The sequence below is a fragment of the Meleagris gallopavo genome, chromosome 7 (assembly GCF_905368555.1).
Source record: "Meleagris gallopavo chromosome 7, MGAL_WU_HG_1.1, whole genome shotgun sequence".
NCBI classification, from domain to species: domain Eukaryota; kingdom Metazoa; phylum Chordata; class Aves; order Galliformes; family Phasianidae; genus Meleagris; species Meleagris gallopavo.
Window position 1 is genome coordinate 36,180,204 of NC_139410.1, and position 21,148 is coordinate 36,201,351.

General features: G+C 40.1%; 2 protein-coding genes across 16 annotated transcripts in view; one reads left to right on the top strand and one right to left on the bottom strand.

Moving 5' to 3' along the window:
* The window catches only part of TANC1 (tetratricopeptide repeat, ankyrin repeat and coiled-coil containing 1), a 70,258-nt gene extending 67,583 nt beyond the window's left edge, over nucleotides 1-2,675 (top strand). For all 7 annotated transcript variants that reach the window (XM_085228084.1, XM_085228079.1, XM_085228078.1 and 4 more), the window contains one exon: nucleotides 117-2,675. In XM_085228084.1, the coding sequence (XP_085084210.1) occupies nucleotides 117-1,464 (1,348 nt within the window). In that variant the 3' untranslated portion in view covers nucleotides 1,465-2,675. The remainder of the gene's footprint in view (nucleotides 1-116) is intronic.
* Nucleotides 2,676-3,097: 422 nt separating this feature from the next.
* WDSUB1 (WD repeat, sterile alpha motif and U-box domain containing 1) lies at nucleotides 3,098-21,042 on the bottom strand. Of its 9 annotated transcripts, none has more exons than XM_085228113.1 (12): nucleotides 20,902-21,042; nucleotides 19,080-19,193; nucleotides 17,656-18,058; nucleotides 14,670-14,854; nucleotides 13,198-13,290; nucleotides 11,756-11,849; nucleotides 10,771-10,804; nucleotides 9,164-9,204; nucleotides 8,974-9,080; nucleotides 8,084-8,266; nucleotides 4,674-4,814; nucleotides 3,098-3,296 (listed from the first exon to the last, which is right to left on the bottom strand). In XM_085228113.1, exons 3-12 carry the CDS (start codon nucleotides 18,051-18,053, stop codon nucleotides 3,118-3,120), a joined length of 1,455 nt encoding a protein of 484 aa, XP_085084239.1. In that variant the 5' UTR covers nucleotides 18,054-18,058; nucleotides 19,080-19,193; nucleotides 20,902-21,042; the 3' UTR covers nucleotides 3,098-3,117. The 9 variants fall into 9 exon arrangements, with proteins under 9 accessions (XP_085084239.1, XP_085084244.1, XP_085084238.1 ...); XM_085228118.1 differs by lacking the exon at nucleotides 20,902-21,042 and adding an exon at nucleotides 20,568-20,708 and having other exon boundaries at nucleotides 17,656-17,857; XM_085228112.1 differs by lacking the exon at nucleotides 20,902-21,042 and adding an exon at nucleotides 20,568-20,708.
* Nucleotides 21,043-21,148: the final 106 nt, after the last annotated feature.

A 21,148-nucleotide genomic window follows, 5' to 3' on the forward strand; every position in this document is an offset into this window, starting at 1 on the left:
AAATCAGAACGTCTCTTTGAAAGTGGTGGAGTGGATATCACTGCTTAATAAGCAGTGCTGAAACTCAAACTTGTCCCAGGTTTTTATTAATAAATTCTGGGGTCTTTTTCATATAGAAAGCTACTTGCTGCTCTTGCTGACTTACATGAAGCCACAAAGCTGTGTCCTAGCAATCAGGAAATAAAACGTCTTCTGGCTCGAGTAGAAGAGGAATGTAAGCAGTTCCAGAGAACACAGCAACAGAAGCATCAGTGCCCACAGTCAGGACAGCAAATTAACAACTCTGATAATGAGGAGGAGGATGTTATTCAAGGTGTGAATGAGAACTTCCATCTTCAAGAAAAAGAGGAAGAACTACCACACCCTGATGAATCTGTTTCCTCTCCACAAAGGCTGCAACGTTCCTTAGCTGCTTCATCATACACTAGAAACCATCAAGACAGTGTTCAGCAGAAAGTGAGACCTGTGTCCCCTCAAGGCAGAACAGGCAATAAATATCTGAGAGAGCCAGGCTTGATCATGCAGCCAACAAAGCAAGCACAGATTGTAAAAACTAATCAGCACCTGAGCTCCATCCAGCCTGGATCAAAACTGGGAAGTAATCAATGTAATACAAAGACACAATCACCTTTTCAGCATCTTTCTCAAAGTCCTGTGCCAGTTCGACACTCTAAAATTCAGCATTTGGATGGGACAAGCACATTATCAGCTGGAAGTGCTTCCACAGGTGCTAGTTCTGAGCTGTACAACGAGAAGTTCACATCCAGCCAGTGTTCCCATTCACAGCACTCTTTTGCAAAGAAATCTAAAACCACTGACTCATCACCAGCCCCATTTCAAATGAATTTCAGTGAAGCAAGACAGCAAACTCCTGTACCCAGCACTGTCTCTTCTAGTTCTCCATCTAGCAGTATGATTCTTGCCAGCTCAACCAGCAGCTTAACTTCAGTGAGTAGTTTTGCAGACAGCATTAAGGGGCTAGGGCCAGACGTTCGAATCAAGGAGAACAAAGTTAATCAAGTTCATGGTACCGCTGCTGAACACAGGCCTCGCAATACACCATTTATGGGAATCATGGATAAGACTGCCAGGTTTCAGCAGCAGAATCAGTCCGGTCGCTCTTGGCATTCTCAGGCCTCAGATGGATTATCAACAAATGTTTCTTCTGGGAGTGTTCAGTCTTCTAATTTTGAGCAGTTTTCAGTCAAACACTCTCAAACTAAAACTTCCTCTACTGTTATTGTCCCAGGAGAGAGCAACCAGAATGGTATGCAAGCTAAAGTACATGAGGAGCTTAAGTGTCAAACAGCTGCCTACTGTCAAGATAATAGAGCACCAAAACAAGTTCTGCATTTATACCAAGATGTGCCATCAAAGCAACACTCTCACATCAGTAAGGAAGGTCATTTAAGCCATGTCACCTCTACAAAACCCAAACGATCATTTATCGAATCAAATGTGTAAATATTATTTTGTATATTACATAGTTGTAAAACTTTGCTTATAACATCATGGGGTGATCCCACAATAGTGGGATAGCAGCTGGCTGCTGGTGAGTGCTCAGCCCATGTGACCAGTGCTTTGTGGGGTACGACCACTTTAAGCTGTTCATACTGACACAGTAACTGGAATGGCCAATTTGGGTAGGAAGAGTCAATTAGGATCAATCAATCAATCTGACAAACTAGGACCTCACATAGCAAAATTCTTGCCATGACATTTTACCCCCCAAAAGAAAATATATATACGTATATATAAATATATATATATATATATATTTAGCTTCTCCATAGGGCTTTAATCTTTGCTTTTGGTTGTACTGCATCTCATCACTTACACAATAATTGTGCCTCTATTATGCTTAAGTGCTTACTTCAAAGAACAGTGTTACAAAAATAGATGCTGCGTATTCTTCAGATCTGTATATTTTTTTTTTTAAATCAAAGATAATATTTTATCACTTTTCTAGTGGGCTCTACTTTGAGGTGCATGATGTACATTTAGGAAGCAAAATTTGTGTATGAGTAAACTCAAAGCAGTCATGTTTTGAGATGTAAATATAACTATTTTTAGTAACAATAAACAGTAACATCTGCATGTGTATTGAAAGGCTTTGACCATATTGGTTATTGCACTGAGTAACACAATATTACAGCATGTTAATGATAATCGCACTTTATATAGTTTACCTGATCACCTTTGGGTGCTATTTTAAAGCAAAATTATATATTGGCTGTTTATTCATTAAAAAAGGTACAGCATTTTGATAGGAAACCCAAGAAATGAAATGCAGATGAAAGTTGGAAGAGAAGCGTGTGTGCAGCTATGTTGTAGGATGAAGTTGTGGAGATTTTTCAGAGGAAATAAGGTTTTATAGAGGCAAGAATATTTGGAAACTAAAGAGATGCAGTGAGACTTCTGCCTGCCATTGGGTGGGAGTGGTCAACCTGAGGTTGTCACTTTTCAGGTCTTGTGTGTGTACAGTGGTGTATTACCTTGTAAACAGCTGAATGCGCTTTTATAAATTCTTTCCTGAGTTCACATTATTATGCTTTAGCTTATTTATTGCATACTATTTCTTTGGTATTTTGTACAAGTTTATTATTCTTGTGCTGTAGTTCTATTTTTGCACAGCTACTGTATTTTTTCCATACAAAATTAAAGTTATGATGACAGCTGTGTGAGATGCAGTCACTGACAGCTCAGGAAGAATTCTCTCCCAGCTTCCCCAAATGCATGTTCATTCATAGGGAACAGGGAAATATGCTTTTTCTAATTAAAAAATAGAAATAAAATACAAAGTCTGTGCTTTGAGACTCACATTGCAAAATGAAGACTTGAAAACTCATAAGTTAGAGGAAAATTTTAAGAAAATTTCTTTGAAAAATGCTGAGTCCTGGTGTTTGATTTCTTTAAGAGAAATACCACAAAGTACAAATAGCTTAAAAAGCATTCAGTAATTTTTTTAGGAGCTTCCAACAGTGAAAATGCTCTTTTAGCATAAACATAAGAAGAGAACTTTTTTAATTCCAGGTGTTTCTGACACAAGTATCTCCTCTAGCCTACGTTTACCTACGTTCACATTTGCGACATTTACCTTCATTTTAGTAGACAACTTCAAAACGAAGTGGTTTCACCACATTTCTGCTGAGTCTCCAGCCAACGACTGATGGCCATTTTCAGTGTCCTGTTGGGTGTAAGCACAAGACTGGGAAGAGGAAGATTTGTCATGGGACTAGATCGTCTCTTATTGCTGATCCAGTTTTCTATTGCCTCCTTTTCATAGGAATACCCATCTGCAAAGAAACCATCATCAAAAGCTTGCATTAGAGACAATAGGGTGCTGTTACATAGTATATATTATACATATGTAAGAGGTAGAAGGGAATCAGTATTTCCAAATATTGAGATGTAGAAAAATTATGTAGTTGAATGTATTACAGTGACAGTTTGTACAGCAGTACTGAGATCAAAATTCAGTTCCTGCAGTAAATAATGGGGTGGAGATGACACAGGACACATGAAATTGTTCAGTCTCTTTTGAGCCAACCTTTGCCTTGCCTGGGCTTGAATTAGTGAGTGAGAATTGTTGTGGGCCACGTATATATAAGTAAGTTGCTCCGAAAGTAATGCCTCCTACTTATTTCTATGCAAACTACAACAGCTATTAAGAGCACAATAGCACTACTTGCTAGAGCAAGTTCTCAACTACAGAAACGCCATTTTTCAACATAATCACCACCTTTAGCTATGCATTTTTGCCAGCAATGAACAAGAGTCTGCATGCCATGCTCATAACTATCTGTGCCAGCCGAGGTGACCCGCTGTCACCGCAGCTGAAACGCACGGCCCACCGCCTCCCTGTGCTCACAGACACTGCATGGGCTTTGTCAACTTCCAGCAAGCCTTGATGAATGACAGTGGGTGCCACTTCTTTCACCTGAAGGAATTCAATGACAGCTTTGTTTCATCTGCACTCCCATGTCAGACACCATTTGATCAGACTCCCCGTGCTGCCATCTGTCACAGCAACAGCACGTAATGGAATAGTGGTGGGAAGGTTCAAACCTCTACTGCCATCACACTGACATCCACCTCTTATGGGCCAACAAAACAAAACAGGAGGTGCTGCTTTTGGAGCACCTTTGTAAAACATACATTATTGTTATTATATAAGTAACAAAACATTTTAATTGTAATTTTTTTTTTTCCTAAGGCATTAAAAGAGAGGAACAAAGCCACCAAATTAGTGGGATATTTGACCTTCTGTACAACCTTTTAAGTGTCGCATATACAGTTGTGTAAAGTTAGTAATGAGCCTGTGTTTTTGCTATTGTTTCCCTCATGCACAATTCCATTGTGTATTCACAGAGACAACGCTGTAATAAGGATTTAAATATATACTTGCAGAGGCACAAAAAGAAAAGAGCATTAAAAAAATAATCTATAGGTTCTGTCAGTAAAGCAGATATTAAAGGAATTGCATGATACTGTATTTTTCTCCATCACAGACTCAATTTGGCCAAACATTTACCACAGTTCTGTTTTCTTGCAATAGCTACTCAGATTAATTTATCTTATTCATTGTAGAAAGATATGCCCAATTTTGGTGCTCCCATACCCATCTTTACCCCTAAGCCATTCAGGTTATTCAACATTGCTCAAAGTCATACCTGCTGCAATGACAGGATCCTTCATGAGCTCCCGTGTTATAGGGCATAAGAATTCATCAGGAACAGCAATGGAAACAGAGACCGTTTTTATCCTCAGCTCTTTGATCTTTTGGAGGATTTTACTGCGCAGGCCAAGAGACTCTGAAAAGTTATTGGAATATAGAGCAAAAAACACCATTATGTCAGGCAGAGAGACACAGCTCAATCCTCCCATCCCCACCAAATACAGAGAAGTCCACAGACCCCTGGCCAATCCAACGGATAGCAGCAGTTCTGTGGGGTAATGAAAACAAATGGCAAAACAAATGCAAGTGCAGTGTTGCTGCAAAGCCACAGCTAAAGGGCAGAACTGCACTTTCAGTTGATGCATAATAGCTTTGCACGTGCAGCAGTGCATGTGATCCTAACTAGCTAAAATTATGATGGAGTGAGAGGATCAGGAGTGTTTCTCCCTTTAAGCTGGATTATAAGCATAAAAATGCAATGGTATAAGAGTGCACAAATGTTTCCACCACCCCCTCACAAGATCAGCCATGTCAAAGTATGTCTGTATACCACCTGCAATTATACTTCACTGCTGCACACTCCTGCTTCATGAAACAGAAGGTCTTAGACCTGTAGCATCTCAGTGCCTCTGCTTACAGAAAATGAATTGCTGAACTCCATATTTTGTTTTATGAATGCCTGGCACTGACTTAGTTATAATAAAATAGCACAACTACTACTACCTTAAATTTGGATTCACAAATGGGCTTTAGACCCAGAATAGAGGGGGGACAATCACCGCCCTCACCCTGCTGGCCTCCCCTCTTCTGATGGAACCCAGGATAGCACTGGCCTTCCAGGCTGTGAGCACACTCTGCTGGCTCATGTTCAGTTTTTCATCAACCAGCCCCTTTAATTCCTTCCCAGCAGGGCTACTCTCAAGGAGTTCTCCCAATTTGTATACATATTTGTGACTATCTCAACCTAAGTGCAAAACCTTGCACTTTGCTTTGTTGCACCTCATCAGGTTCATAAGAGCCTCCCTTAGGACCCAGGGATGCATGTCATCTGGCCCCATGGATGTGAACACATTCAGTCTCATGTGCCATCCTTACAGTGGAGGAGAATTTGTTCCCCCAGTTCCCACCTGGAGATTCAGGTTCAGACACGTGAGAATCCTGGCTGCCAGTGAAGACTGAGGCAAAGAACTCATTAACTACCTAATTTCTATAAAAAGAATTAACTAATGACATATGTAAGGATTAAGATACTGTAAAGATTGAAATACAGTACTGAAATATAATAAAAAGCTCATGCTTATTATTAAGGAAGATTTTGCATGGTGATATTGTAAAGATCTATGGGATCAGTCTGGGATCAAGAAAAATTAAGAATATATCCAAAGAAAAGAAAGGTAATAAGGAACAAAATTCTGTAGTTGTAACTATAATTTTGAGGGCATCTTCTACAATCTTTATTACAAGAGCAACTTTTCCTAGATTTTGCTGATGTAGCCAAATTCTTGCATTCAGTTTGCACTTTCAATTAACTACCTCCTGATTAAATCTCTAGTCAGGAATTAAGGGATTATCCATGACAGGTCATCTCTTGAAAACAAGTTATAAGAGAATACTTAAAGTAAGATTATTTTTCTTATTAAAAAAGCAACCACTATTTTGTTTGAGGTATACTGAGCAATTTCCCCAAAGCTTACTCCTGCTGCAGTATAGAGGTAGATTACTCCAAAATGCTGTTTCTATGCTTGTTCTCCAATCCAGAATTTCTTGATAAATATGTGAAAGAAATTAAGTTATTAAGACAGATTTTAATTGGAGCATTTAAAAACATTTCTTATAGCAGCCTGAAAACCTGTGAAAACCTAATCCACTGTACTAAAACCTTAGCACACCTACTACAGAAATAAAATATCATAAAAGACCCAAGTATTGAGAACAGAGACTGAGCAGTGAATATTTTACCTGATTAATCAGAAAGAACATACTGAAGCTGCTTCAGCTCATATGTACAATTAATCTCCACTTCATCCTTCCATAGTCAATGAAAGCCAGAAAGAAGCAGCTTCCAATACTCAGCCTGAATTCTACATGTGCTGTCTAAAGACACACCCAGGATTTGCATCTTGTAGCTTGCCTTACAGTAGGTTCTTGCAAACCAATTTTATTATTTGTAATTTGAAATTTTCTTTACTGTGTGATCACAACGTGTCAATCAGGTAGCACTTGCTTTTGTTCATTTTTTCCCCATTGATAATTCCCAGTAGCACAGCTCCCACTGCATTCCATTTCCACATGACCCTCTAGTCAGCTTGATTAGTCTCAGCTGTTGATTGCTGCAATGCTCCAACATTAAGGAACATGTATGCAGGAGCACAAAGCTATGAGTCTTTCATCAGTGGCAATTCCTGACAGATTTGCAGCAATTCTGTTGTTTTCTGTACTTTAACAAAGCTAACTGACACACTGATACTGATCTGATACATACCAAGACCACAGGTGTGCACACATGCAAAGCAATTAAGAAAAAGGAGGGGAGCAGTCTGCCTACAGGGAAAAAATGCTAACTTCATAAAATAGAAATATACTTATAAAAGGGTTTCTTGACTCATTTGACCTGTTGTTGTACTCAATCTCAGGTGTAAATTAGTGCTGATGTGTTTGCCAAAACATCTAGCCACAGAGAACAGAGAACATTCTGAAAGCTCTGCAGTAGTCTACCATAGAGAATTTATTTCTTCAGAATTAAGGAAGTGAGTGGTAACAATGCCCCAGTGTAGGATTCCTTCTAAAACATAACTTCAGTTCTGCAATAAGGTGACAGGTCAACACTAAGCAGAAGGATGCCTGATGAATTGCAAAGTGTCTGAGATTGGTAAGGTTTGCTTGAGAATTACTGACACCAAATGCTTTATCTACAAATAAGTATAAAATAAAACATACCTTGTATTTTTCTACTCTGCTAACTGTACTCTGAGGTGTACTCACTGCTAAATTTAAGGCAGCTCACCATGTAATATGATAAACATAACGTTTTTTATAAACTGTCAGGAAAAAAACTGGAGAACCCCATTTACCAAGTCAGAATCAGTAATTCTATATAAAAGGTGAAATTACTTTCCTACAGCTTAATGACCCAAAATCTAAAAAAGGAAAACAGGAACAAAAGCAGGTAAGACCACTTATCAACGTGGCATTTCCAGGGAACGTGAAATTTTATGTTTCTAGGTATAAGAAAACACACAGTACTTGGGATGATGTGACATGAGTTTTGTTTCAGTTACTAACAGTAGTGATTAAAAATACATTTCAGAAAAACGTACCCATGTGTGAAACTTCTAACTTACTTTCATCTCAACATTTTGCATATACATAAAGGATTACAAACTACTTGGATTTCTATATTCTTACCAATTTTTAATTCATTAGTCAGACTTTCTCTTGTAAGATTCAGGAGTTCTTTCCCATCGATGTTATTTACTTTGAAAAGCCCAACAAGTTCTGCGAAGCCCTGTGCACAAAGCCAGGCTGAAACATCATCCTCTGACCAGTTCTCAGCAGTTCTAATCTTAGAGTTACTTTCTATAGCGTTTCCTTTGAAAAGAAAAGATAAAAGTAAGGTAAACAATACAATGAAAAACAAACAAAAAAAAAACAAACCCAACCAGTAAGAATTATGGAATTAATGAGCATTTTCCAAATGCTCTCACTATTCCACATTCCCTAACATCTGATAAAAGCAACACTCATTAAACACTCCTTCATATGGGGACGGTCATTTGGGTTTGTCTTTATTGACTGATTTTAAAGTTTAGAGGAATTTAACCTCCCAGCTGCTGACATCTGTCAAAACTGAATGAGAGACTGAAAAGTGTCAGCAGACACTAAAACTGAGTACCATATCTCCTTATAAAAGCAGACCAAATTCCAGACTGAATTCTTGAGCTTTGAACAAAGATCCATTTATTTTTACTCCACTTACTTAAGGTACTCCTGTATTTTGTAACTTTAATTATGTTTTTCCTTCTGTAGTAACTGGCCAGTTGTAGTTCTTGCTGACAATTATGTTTTCAATTGGCATATTTTCTCTTTAAATTACTGCCAAATATACAGCTTTGAAAAATCGTTCAGTGCTCTGGGAATTAACACTCACATCTTAAATGCTACACAGAATGTAAGAAATGGAAAACACCAGAAAAAAAATGAAGATAATATTCTTGTAATATCTAAGTTGTTTGTTGTTTGTTAATAGAGAACGCTTATTGCATAAAAAATAGGCTAAAAATACTTCAAACACTGACCTGCACAGGGCTGCCTATTGTCCAGTTGCCACACGTGCACAGCTTTGTCCATTGAACCCGTGGCAAGTAAGAGACTATGTGGTGCAAAGGCACAAGTTGTGACATACCTAAAAATGTGAAAATTGACATGGCACTGAATGAATTTCTTCTATTTATTAATGGTAAGACATTGATCATACTGAATTCATACCTGGTATGCTGAGACAAAGTATGAAGGATATTTCCAGTATTCTGTAAAAAAGAATATTTGTGACTTTATTTAAAGACTAAAACATGTTCACACATTTGTATGCATACTTTTAAAGATAAGGAATAATATTTCTTCATTGAATACGACAGAAGTTACTTTCAGAGCAGGTATATGACCTTGCCTAAGCCAATGGGCAGCAAAGTCAGATGTGTATCTTGGCTTTCCTATGTGAGGTTCTCTATTCAGTCCACCGGCAAAAGGCTACCCTTCACTGTAGTAACAGTAGAAATATCAACTGAATTAATTATAGCCATATTGGCTGATTGTTCCCGTGGATAAGAACATTTCTTCTACAAATGTAGGACTAAAAATGACCTGAAACAATAACTGAAATTCAAGCAGACATTGTACTACAATCTTTAATAATTTACTGAGGATTACATCAGAGGTTCGTGTATTTCTATACTAAATGCTACTAAAAACGAATCCCTGAATTTCCAGTTTTAATATATGATTTGAGAGACTTTCCTCACGACTAAAGGTAGCATTTCTTTGACAGGTACAGACAGAACTAAAAGATGAAGAGCAAAGTTAATCCAAGATAGTAATTCATAGTTTTCTTCTACTACTGGGCATGAGGAAAGCATTCTATTTTAGGCCAAAATGTCTCTCCAAAGAAGATTTATTGTCTTAACCTCACTCAGCCTTAATAATAGCAATAGAACTTCCAAAAAATTTATCGTGCCTTATGTTAAAAATCTCAGGCTAAAAATCTGACAAACAGCATTAAGAGACGTTTATGCTGCAGTTTCCTGCATGTTTCATTTCCTTGATGTGCCATTCCTCCAGGGGATCTAAGCATCAAACTACTGATACAACTGGGCCAAAACTGTGAAGGCACCAGGTTAGTCATTTTGGTGAAAAACATGCAACCCTAATTGAAAATCTGTATCAATACAGCAATACGTGCAGAGAAGCTTAAAATTTGTTCATCTGTCATTTTCAGCAAAGTCATTATTTTGAATATGATAAAGCTGTAAAGGTAAATACCACTGTTAGGTGAACCTCAAAGAATATAACAGTACTGCACAAAACACCTAAAGAGGGTGCTTTTGAAGAAAGGTCACTGTATTTAATGTAATTTTTGTCTTGAATTGTTTATTATGCTTCTATTTAATGTGTGCTTTATATACAATTACTAAAGGATTTCTGTGATCACTGTCCCTCCTTTTACACCAAAAGGTACCATTCTTCTTGCTGTGAATGCTAGGATAAAATTTAAGATTAGCAAAACTCCTTCTACTTCAATAAGAACACACAAGCAGAGGATTCACTAAATAATGCTGTCCTGCAGAGCAGCGTAAAAAAATCAAATAACAAAATACTCAAATAGATGTAAATTAAGAATGAGAGAGATTGACTGATTCTCAGGAGATATTTTACCTGAAGTTACACTTATTGAAGATTCAAAAGTAAAAATAGGGGGTTTCATAGTTCTTATTTCATAATGTATTCTTTATCTCGACAGGATATTGCAGAAGTGGTGCTAACAAAGACAACAGCTAAATGAGTTATCATGAATAACCTTACAGCTACACCATACTTACAGTCTCATATATTATGACATACTTGTCCACAGACCTTTAAAAAAAAACAAAAAAGCAAACACATTGACATTAAAATTATCCACGCAGGAATAAAGAATCAAACTACTTCTAATTAAAGGAGAAGGAAAAAAATAAAAAATAAAAAAATAAATCCCAGCTTTCCCACAAATAATTGAACTAATCTCTGTTCAGTGCTCTCAACTCTCAACAGAACTCTCCATACCAGTGCTTTATGGAAAGCAAAGCTCCATCCATTTCCAGCTTAAGGCAGTGATACTGTTTAGCTGTATCTACAGCACTTAAAACAATAAATTCCCAAATTCTGCACTTCCATAATTTCTGATGCAGAGGGAGGTTTCATGCAAACCGGTCCCCAGTTCCATGGGTCCCCACAAGGTACAAATTGGTCTTTGCAAGAAGTATCTGTAAGGTAGATATATTTCCATGCACTATGCACAGAATCCGGCTATTCTATTAACTACCCTCAGCACTTCCAGTGATTTGCAAAATCTTCTCATTTGCAAAGCAAACTAAAGGAAGCATTGCAATTCAGTTAAAACTAAATGAAGGCCACACAGATGTCCAAAAAGAAACCCACCCAGAAATTACGTTTTTTACTACTTCTTAAATTTCTTAATCTTCTTAAGTTCTTTACTATGAGAGCGGTGAGGTGCTGGAACAGCTGCCCAGAGAGGCTGTGGATGCCCCGTCCATCCCTGGAGGTGTTCAAGGCCAGGTGGGATGGGGCCCTGGGCAGCCTGGGCTGCTGTGAAATGTGGAGGTTGGTGGCCCTGCGTGTGGTGGGGGGTTGGAGATTTGTGATCCTTGAGGTCCCTTCCAACCCTGGCCATTCTGTGATTCTGTGATGAATCTCATTGCAATACACAGAGAACAGAGCTTGCAAAATCCTTTTCAAACTCAATCCCCACCAGACACAAACAAACTGAAATTTCTGAAATTTCAACAGATATAAGATACTGCTTACCCTGAGACTAACATCTGCCCATCATAAGAAAACGCACAAGCCAGAACTGGGGCAGAATGTCCACTCAATGTGCATTTATATCTTAATTCACCACCTAAAAAAATACAAAAAGTAAATTATTGCAAATTTGATATATCTGACGAGGTATTAAGATAACATGGCTTTAGGGGCATAAAGCTGCCTCAAATACCTGACTCTGTGACATAATGCTATAGAAAAAGGGACAAAGGATCACAGAGATAATGTAATTTTAACTTCCGCGACCTCTTCACTTTGTAGTCAGCATCTGTCTAACAATATGCTAGATAATTGGGTATCTGTACATTCCATATCCATTCTTACAGACTTCTACATAAGCGATGACAAAAATTCCCACTGGCGGTGATTTTGGCCATATGCCCTGTCTCTACGTGGCAGTCACACACTGTCGTGGTTTTATGATTTCTGTTATTGGTATTCCACACCATAACACGTAGAGCACCGGGAGTTAAAGAGTTAATGCTGCAGTTCTATGGATGCTCCTTATTTCCAGGTACTTGGTTCTCAGAAGAGAACAACTACATCTCCCCAAAGTCTTTCACTGCTGTGTTTCCATTTTCCATTCAGAGGGAAAGATAAAACTGTCCACAAGGCACAAGACGTCCCCCTTTCTGTTCCTGCTCTCTCTGCAGTCTGTGCTCCCCAGCCATCTGCCTTCAGCATCAGAGTGAGGCCTTCGGTTTTGGACACTCTCATTTTATTTATTAGCCTCAGTTCCAATTACGTTGTATTATACTGTGTTATCTCGCATTCTGATATCATACTTCGTAAATGAGTTTTTTCTCCCTTAGCTCATTGCCACTGTTGTGTTTTTAGGCCCATCTCCCCTCTCCCTGCCTTTTCCCTTTTCCACCTTCCCGCTCTCCCAGAGGTCTGTGGGTCCCCCTGCCCCATCAGTCACAGACCCAGGCCTCACTGACCTGTAAACCAGTGACAGGATTACACTGCAGTTGTAGCACAGCCACACTGTTTTGATTCCCCCAGCCCTTGCTCAAAAGGCCAAAATTACTGAAAGATGAAAGGAGACCTCTCCCTGGCCTGGCAGATCAAGAGGTTTCAAACTATCCATGTGCCCAAAGGCCAAGATAGAAATAATACTCGTTAACAGAAGATGAAAATGATAATTAAAAGCAAACATTTATCATAATACTGAGAGGACTGGGGAAATTTTTTTTAATCTTTACAATTACTGCTAAACAGATCACTAAATAAAAAGCTACAGAGCCCAATCTCACAAAATACAGCAGTGTTACCTGCTTTCTAGCAAAACAACTAAAAGAACACTTCTGATTTGTGGTTAGTTTGGCTGCGAATCCATGACAGCAGAATAAATTTGATCTTAGATATAAATTGTCACTAAAGAGTTAAGACACTTAAATATGAAGAAGCATCACTATACACACCTAAGAAGTCTGCAAACAAAATAAACCAGACTTTGATCTTATTATCTTGACCACAAGAAGCCATCTGGAAGTATCCGGACGCATGTTCACCATCTGATAAAATTAAAAAATATTAATGGGAAATTTATAAGCACAAAAAATAATAGCATACCAGTAAATTATATCACCACTCCTTCGGTACAATTTGGTAAATCTCCTTAATCTCAGAACTTTAAAAAGCACTGATAGAAAGAATTGCTGAAGTTCTAAAAACATCTGCAAGTAAGGAATGCGGACTACCATTATGTTGTCTCCAGAACAAGCAGATGGTGCCCAGAATTGCACAGCTATGCTCATATTTGAAGTTTTTTGGATGCTAAGAGTTTGATTCTTCTATCTGCCGTGTGGTAATACTGCCTTCTAACCCACAGTACGTGGCTATTTCCCCACTGTAAATGGTTATTTCCATTTCTTAATAGTTCTCAAATTTTAAAATCATTTACACATGTACAAAATTTGAGAATATGAAAAACTATTCTATTTCTAAGGAGTTACAGTTAAGCATCTTATCAAATTACCCCCAAGGTTTCATCTCTTGTTTTTCTGTATTTTCACATTCATCTGGTTATTGCAATAACATTCTCATACACACAGAGCTGTTTGCAGATCACAGGAGCCCTCAGAGCTACTGTCTGCCACGGCAGACCTCAGGATTTGCCACCAATCTGTCAAATATCAAAGTGCCTCCTTCTCCTAGGATTCTGTGTAAGATCTGGGTCTTACCAAGAGATGAGCAGCATGCTTTAGCTATTATGGTGTAAAAACACTTTTCTTGGTAAATCTGCCAGAATGAGAATTCTTTCACAGCACAAAAGATTTGGACACATTTTACATGCTACCAAGTTGTTAATGGGCATCACAGTGCTGTACATACCAAGCTCCTCAGAAGTGGAACACACTGTTTTCCATTAAGGTTTTCACTAAAATTTTTAGCAAAAGCTGCTTTTATTACTACATCTTAGCAGGACTTGTGAGATTGAGGGCTCACTTCTCCCCAAAATTGCACCAAGTCTGGTGAGGGAAAACAGTCTACCTGCTCACTCATCACAGCTGAAGCATTCTGCTTGTTATGTTTATAGTTCTTTGCATTGCTTCAATCCAGTTCTATTCCTTGGAGAAGCAGAGGAAGAAAGAGGTAAGTGGAAACCTTCTGACACTGTTCTCAGACCCAGGAGATAGGCCTCACAGATGCTGCCCAAACACATTCCAAAACCCTGGCAGCATAATTAGCTACTTAAAGCATCATCGACCTCTCCACTACTATTACTTAACAGTATTCAGAATACGGAGAAATTTCAGCTCTTCCCAATGTCATTTGTATCTTGAGCACTGATGAGAAAAAGAATATGAAAATAAGAGCTTGAAAGAAATGAAATCACTCTTTTTTTTTTTTTTTTTGCCATGTTCCTCCCCTGAAGAGTCAGGTAACTAACCAGAAACTGGATGTGAAGAAATATCACAGCAGGTAACGCCAAGATCATGTGCTTTTTCATTACACAGACATCTCATTTTATCATCCCAAACAGTCAAATCACCACATGATGATCCAGTGACAAAGAAATTTCCACATGGAGAAAAAGCACAGGCCACCAAAGAACCATCTTTAACATTTCCAGATCTGAAAAGTAAGAGTATATGATAACTGATTTTAGAAGTAATGTTGTGAAGAGTTGATCTCTCAAATGCAATCTGATAGAATACCCAAATCATACTAAGTTCTGTATTTTGGAACTTGGTAGCAGAGGGCAGAGAAACTGTGCAATTGCAGTGAGCTGCAAAAAAAAAAAAAAAAAAAAAGCACACCTGTAGGATCCAGGACCTGCTCCTTGAGGAAAAACACGAGGTGACAGCTCACGGCAAAAGCATTTCATATGAGTGGTAAGTTCCAAACTAAAGATACTTTGCTAGGACTTACAGCTTGGAAGACAGAATACTCTGTTAAAATTCTATGGCAGGATACATTTTGAAAGTAAAACCAAAAAAAATTCAGTAAAAACTGACATCTGTATTTTAACTAAGTCAATACTTTGTAAAAACTGATCCTAAAAGAAAGTTCCTAGCAGATACATAAATACCTCAGGAAGGAACCAGGGTCAGTAACCTACCATTCTCTAGGTTATCCAAAAGTAATCTAGCGTCAAATGAATGTCTCACACCTTTTAACAGACACCACATCAGACACAGTATGCATAGCTGAATCTCCAAGCATAGGAAAAAAGAACTCACAGACAGAAGCAATGGTCACGCCACAAGAAATCTCAGTATTATCTACTCCGTATTTTCTAGAACAGCTGCACATTCTCTTTTGAAATTTTATTTACTGCCAGAGGTGTCAATGCTACAGACGACAAAGTCAATATACTTTCCTGAGGTTCTCTCTAACCAGACACCTCAGACCACCAAAAATCACCGACTCCCTTAATTTGATCACTAAGCATACTGGAGAACACGCTACACCACTGCATTTTCTGACATACACAATTCTGCTTCCTTAGCACAGCTTTTACAGCTTTCACACAGAGAAAGCTATCGCTTCTGCTATGAAAACAGTAAAAGAAGGAGTACTACACACATTCAGAGCAGGCTTTTCAGCCTTTCAGGTCTGTTAGCAGTATCCTAGCTACTGAATAAGAAATGACAAATGCTCTAAGAAACGTCCATAAATGAACATGCTTTGAGGCTGCTCACATCCATCATCACGATGATTTAACTTGCTGCTTCCTTCTCATTTTGGACAAGCACAACACAGTCAAACACAACAATGCAGCTGAGGATTAACTGGTTACCTTGTATTTACAACCAGTATACTTAGTCAAATGATTCAACAGTGTGGTAAAGGGATTCTCATTTTTGGCATCAACACACTCAACTTTTGCAAAAGAACTAGAGTACTGCAGGCTGGGTAACTAAAATCTTAGATGTACTTTTTAGGTATGTTGATAATTTCTAAGTAATATTGATCACAGTTACAAGAAAAGCATAATAGGTTTGCTTTTGCAACCTTTTGTCCCTGCAACTGCAGACACCAGCAACTACACAGGGAATTCATCTGCTGAATATAAATGCAGACGCACATCCCAAAAATAAATACAACTAAAGCTAAGCTGAATACTGTAAGCATGCTAGCACCTCAGCATTAACTTACACAAATGAAATGAGGTAGATGGGAAAGGAAAAGTCAAGTTCTTTTTTGTTGACTTACAATAGGTAGCAAGAATCCATTCTGTTTATGGACAAGATTCCAAATTCACATGATTTCAAACAACAAAAATCATTTTGAAAAAAAAAAAAAAAAATCAGTTCACATCTAAATCACTGCTGTGGAAGGCAAAGGCAGAGACCACAAAAGCAGCAACAGGCTTGACTGGGAGTAACAAAAAGCAAACAAATTTCATTTTCAAAAATAGCTGCTCGCTCCTTCATCCTGACAGCCAGAGGACACCTGTTCCAAATTCTTAACTTCCTTCCTATTTCAGAGAGAGACTATTTAACTGGTGCTCTACAACTTGAGTAATGTCTTGCTCATGTACTGACTACAGTAACTGGCCTGAAGACTTTGGCAATAGAGGAGGATTCTGGAGGAGACAGGAAGAGGGGTTCATGCCTTTAACTGTGCTACTTCACTACAAACACTCACCTGCTTTGTTTCAACTGCTTTGGAAACTCAGCTGAAATGTTGATTACAATACTTAAAAGATTTAGCTCTAATACTCCTTTCTGTTGCTGCAACGTCTTATCCTGAAACAACAGTATATGCTAATTCTTTCCAGCCTTTCTGATTTTTGGATTACCATCAAGCTTCTAAGATCTTGTTAGGCCTTAAATAGTCACATCGTTATATACTTAGACTAAAAGACTAGAGCTAGGATCCACCCCTGCCCAGACCTCGTGTAAGGGTTGGCAGTGGAAACAAAGGTATCTTGCTGGACATCCCTGCATACCTGAGGCCTTTGGAAGGTAGCAGCTTCTTCCCTTGACTTCTGTGCCCACAGCTGTTGCATTTGAGCCAAGTCCCCACCTGCTGTAGCTTAGGGCTTTGCTACTCTGCTGTAAATGCTGCACTTTCAGTGGTGTTACAGAATTACAATATACTCAACAGTTTGCTGACTGTTCAGAAATCAAATGCATACAATATGCAATGTATCCTAATTTCATGTTAAACCAGTGGGTTAAAAACAAGCACAAGATTTAGATGAAAGACAAAATAATCAAGCTTCTTAAGTATGCACTGTTTAATGTTAAAGAGAAACAAAAACTCAGCACTTCTCCTACTTATGACCTTTTGGTCTTCCGAACTCTATTCCACTTTTTTTGTCATATAAACCAGAAGTGTAAGGTCTGCAAGTGCAGAGCAGCACTTGTAACAGATTATATTTCCGTAATAGTAAATAAGGTTGTGGAAAGGCATTTGGCACTCACCTGTAGATTTTCATTGAGTGCATGTTCCAAAGAACAACGCTTCCATCAGCTGCACCTGACACCAGATAAGAGGACTCAGGAGAAAAGCGGCAGACTCTGACTGGACTGCCAGTGGGCTGCTCCAGCACTGCCAGCATCCGACCATCACGAGCGTCCCAAACGATGGTAGCACCGTCCGTGGAACACGAAGCCAAAGTGTGTCCTGACGGAGAGAAGCAGCAGCAGTGGACAGCGTATGTATGACCTTTCAAAGGTGAGTACGGGAGCTCAGTGAAGTCATTTAAGGAGTAAATACGAATTGATTTGTCCAAGGAACAAGTAGCCAAGCACGACGATGAGAAGGCACAGCAGTTGACATCATCACTATGATCTCTTAAAGTGTGAATTAGTGTCGCCATTTAATCTACTTCCAAACAAACAAACAAACAAACTTGAAGTTAAAACAGTCAGACATGTCTCCTAATTCATAAATGAGACGTACACAGTACCTTACTAAGATACATTCTCCTGGAAGAAATAACTGATTTACAGAGGTTAATTTTTCACTTAAGTACTGTTTTATCCTCAACCTAAAGCAAAGCACATATACAACACGGAAATGAGGACTTTTTGACTCAGTTATAGTAAAACATATTTTAACTTTTATTAAGTCAACTTGTGAGTTTGCAATGCAACACTGAAGCTCACATAAAAACTACTTGATTTTAGGGCAATGGCAACATACTTTGTTCCAGTACTTTCATTTATGCTAATAAGTTTGCTGTTCAAATTTGTTCTCTGTTGCACCTGCACAAAACATAATGCAGTACATGTGCACTGCAGAATCTAGTCACTAAGCTAACAACTTATAAACCACTTACTACATATAAAACAAATATCTCTTCCTACCTGTGATTAGCATTCAGTGTCAAAGCATTACTTCGGGTTGTACCATGGATATAACAATATTTTTAATTGTATTTATGTGGGGAAAAAACAAAACTTTTCCTAACAAGCTAGCGCACAAAGTAGCTGAAAGGTATCTTTGTATTTGTTTTCAAGCCATCCTCTCTTTAACTGGATATGCCATGTACGCACTTCAAAAACACCTGCATTAACAGTTTTGTGAAAGCAGCAGAACCTTGTCCCATCATCCCTATAAAGCTGGCACCAGTACAGCTACATGTACAAAAAGACTGCTAAATGAATGCTAGATCTCCCAGTAGGAGCAAAGCAGACCACAAATGTACGCTGGGATGGAAACAGAAATCACCAAAAACTACAGTAGAGCTTTACTTCCAAAAACTAACATCTACTCTGAACTAATAGCTATGGGAAACAAGCAAGAACAAAGACTAAACTGAGACTCAAATGCGACAGGTGAGAAAAAGCACTGCCTCTTCCTTTTTATCACATTCCCTGCTCTTGTTAAACCAAGCAATTACCTGCACCACCACAGGTCAGGTTGTACTTCCTGAAACGATCTGGTTAGGTGCCAAAGTGTCAGACACAGTCAGATGGAAGACAGGGCAAGTTATTTCCCTTGTGATCTCCAAATTCTAAAAAGAAAGTTTACATCTTCATAAACAGAAATTTACAACTCTTCATAAGGGTAGATAACAGCAGGACAAGGGAAAATGGTTTTAAGTTGAGGGGGGGGAGATTTAGGTTGGATGTCAGGGAGAAGTTCTTTACTACGAGAGTGGTGAGGTGCTGGAACAGCTGCCCAGGGAGGCTGTGGATGCCCCGTCCCTGGTTAGCCAGGTTGGATGGGGCCCTGGGCAGCCCGATCTGGAATTAAATGGGGAGGTTAGTGGCCCTACCCGTGGTGAGGGGGGGTTGGAGCTTCCTGATCCTTGAGGTCCCTTCCAACCCAAGCCATACTGAGATTCTGTGTAGGGAAAGAAGAAATGGGCAAAAGGAAGAAGCAAGGAACCAGGGAGATACAGAGAGGGGAAAGAGACACACAGAAGGGAAGTTGAGCTATAGCGTAGGGCTAAGGCAGGAACAGAGCTGCTCAGACTATTGCAGAAGGCTCACAAAAGGCTAAAAAAACATGACAGCATGATGTGGTAGTTGGAGAAAATTTCAGTTGAGTGTGAGCTCCTTGTATGGCCAAGAAGCTCTACCATTTTTATCTTCCGTATTCCTTAACGTTTATGTACTACACAGTTGCGTACTATTGTAAACCAAATACTGCAAACCGAGTAACACATTTAAGTCAAAGACGGAGATGAGAATTTGAACTGCTCATGAAACTGTATTTGCTTCTGCAACTGGGGAACTTCATGAGCATTCTCCAGATACTAAGGCAGTGGGACTATCACGCCTCACAGACATCAGCAGCATCAGACAAGCGTGCCATGTGGCTGAGATCAGGGAAATTCCCACAAATTACACTCCAGCCAGTTCCCCCATGCTACAATCATGATCCAGAGAAAAAGGAAGTGCCTACAATTCCACGTTGATCCTGGTGAACAAAAGCTGCTGCGCTACTTTGGTGGAGCCAACATCTAAATCAGCATACCATTATTTATGTGCTTTATCTGGACAACCCCAAGGCCAGAGGCTAGCACAAACAAGGAAGCACGTTCACATGCCTGTATATGTGGAGACAGACGTGCAAAGCGCATGCAGGTACACACACGTACATTTACACATACACACGTCTGAGGGCAAAGCAACCGCTCCCCTGAGCGGCATACAGCACGCTGCTTCAGTTACGGGTCCGATCCTTAATACCGCCTGTCGTAACATCAGGACCCTCCCAATTTTACGTCGATTCTGACGGACAGAGGCTCTAACGGGCCCGCACTGCCTTCCCCGGCAGCGTTCTCTTTAACCCTCAACCCGGCAGACGGGTACACAGAAAGCCCCGGCACTTTGGGGCACGACGCGCCCCGCGGCGCAGCGCGGCCCGGGCCGCCACTCACTTCGATCTCCGGCGACGACCTGGGGCGGCGCTCACGAGGCCGCACGGCGCTCCGCCCCGCAGCCCTTCCGCCAGGACGGCAGCCGTCGCACTCGGAGGCTGCGGGAACGGCAGCGCCGGCTGCGGGCCCGCGGGAACGTACCGTACGAGAACGGCACTGTGAGCCCTGGCTTCGGCTCTCCCGCCTCTCTCAAGTAAAAGATGCGATAAGTGGCGGGAGGACGCGGGCGGCCGCGCACCGCCCTCACAGGAGCCTTTGCAGCCGGCCCCGCGCACGCGCTCTCACCGGCCCTTCCCCTCAGGGAGCGACGCGGGAGGCGGCTATTTTGCCCCACCTCGTCTGCGCGTTTCCTAGATGCGTCCTCGGTTTCAGACGTAGCGGCCGAGAGTCACGTCACACCGTCCTCATGCTAACACGGAGCATGTCTGACACCGGGCAGACCGCAGGCAGTCGGCTGGCGGCAGGGAGGCGGGCGGAGCCGGGGCAGGCGCTGCCCGCGCCTCACACGGAGAAGTTCACGTCGCCGCTCACCTGCTGGAGTTGCCTCGCTCCCTGACCGGCTTTATGAGCGGCGCACCGCA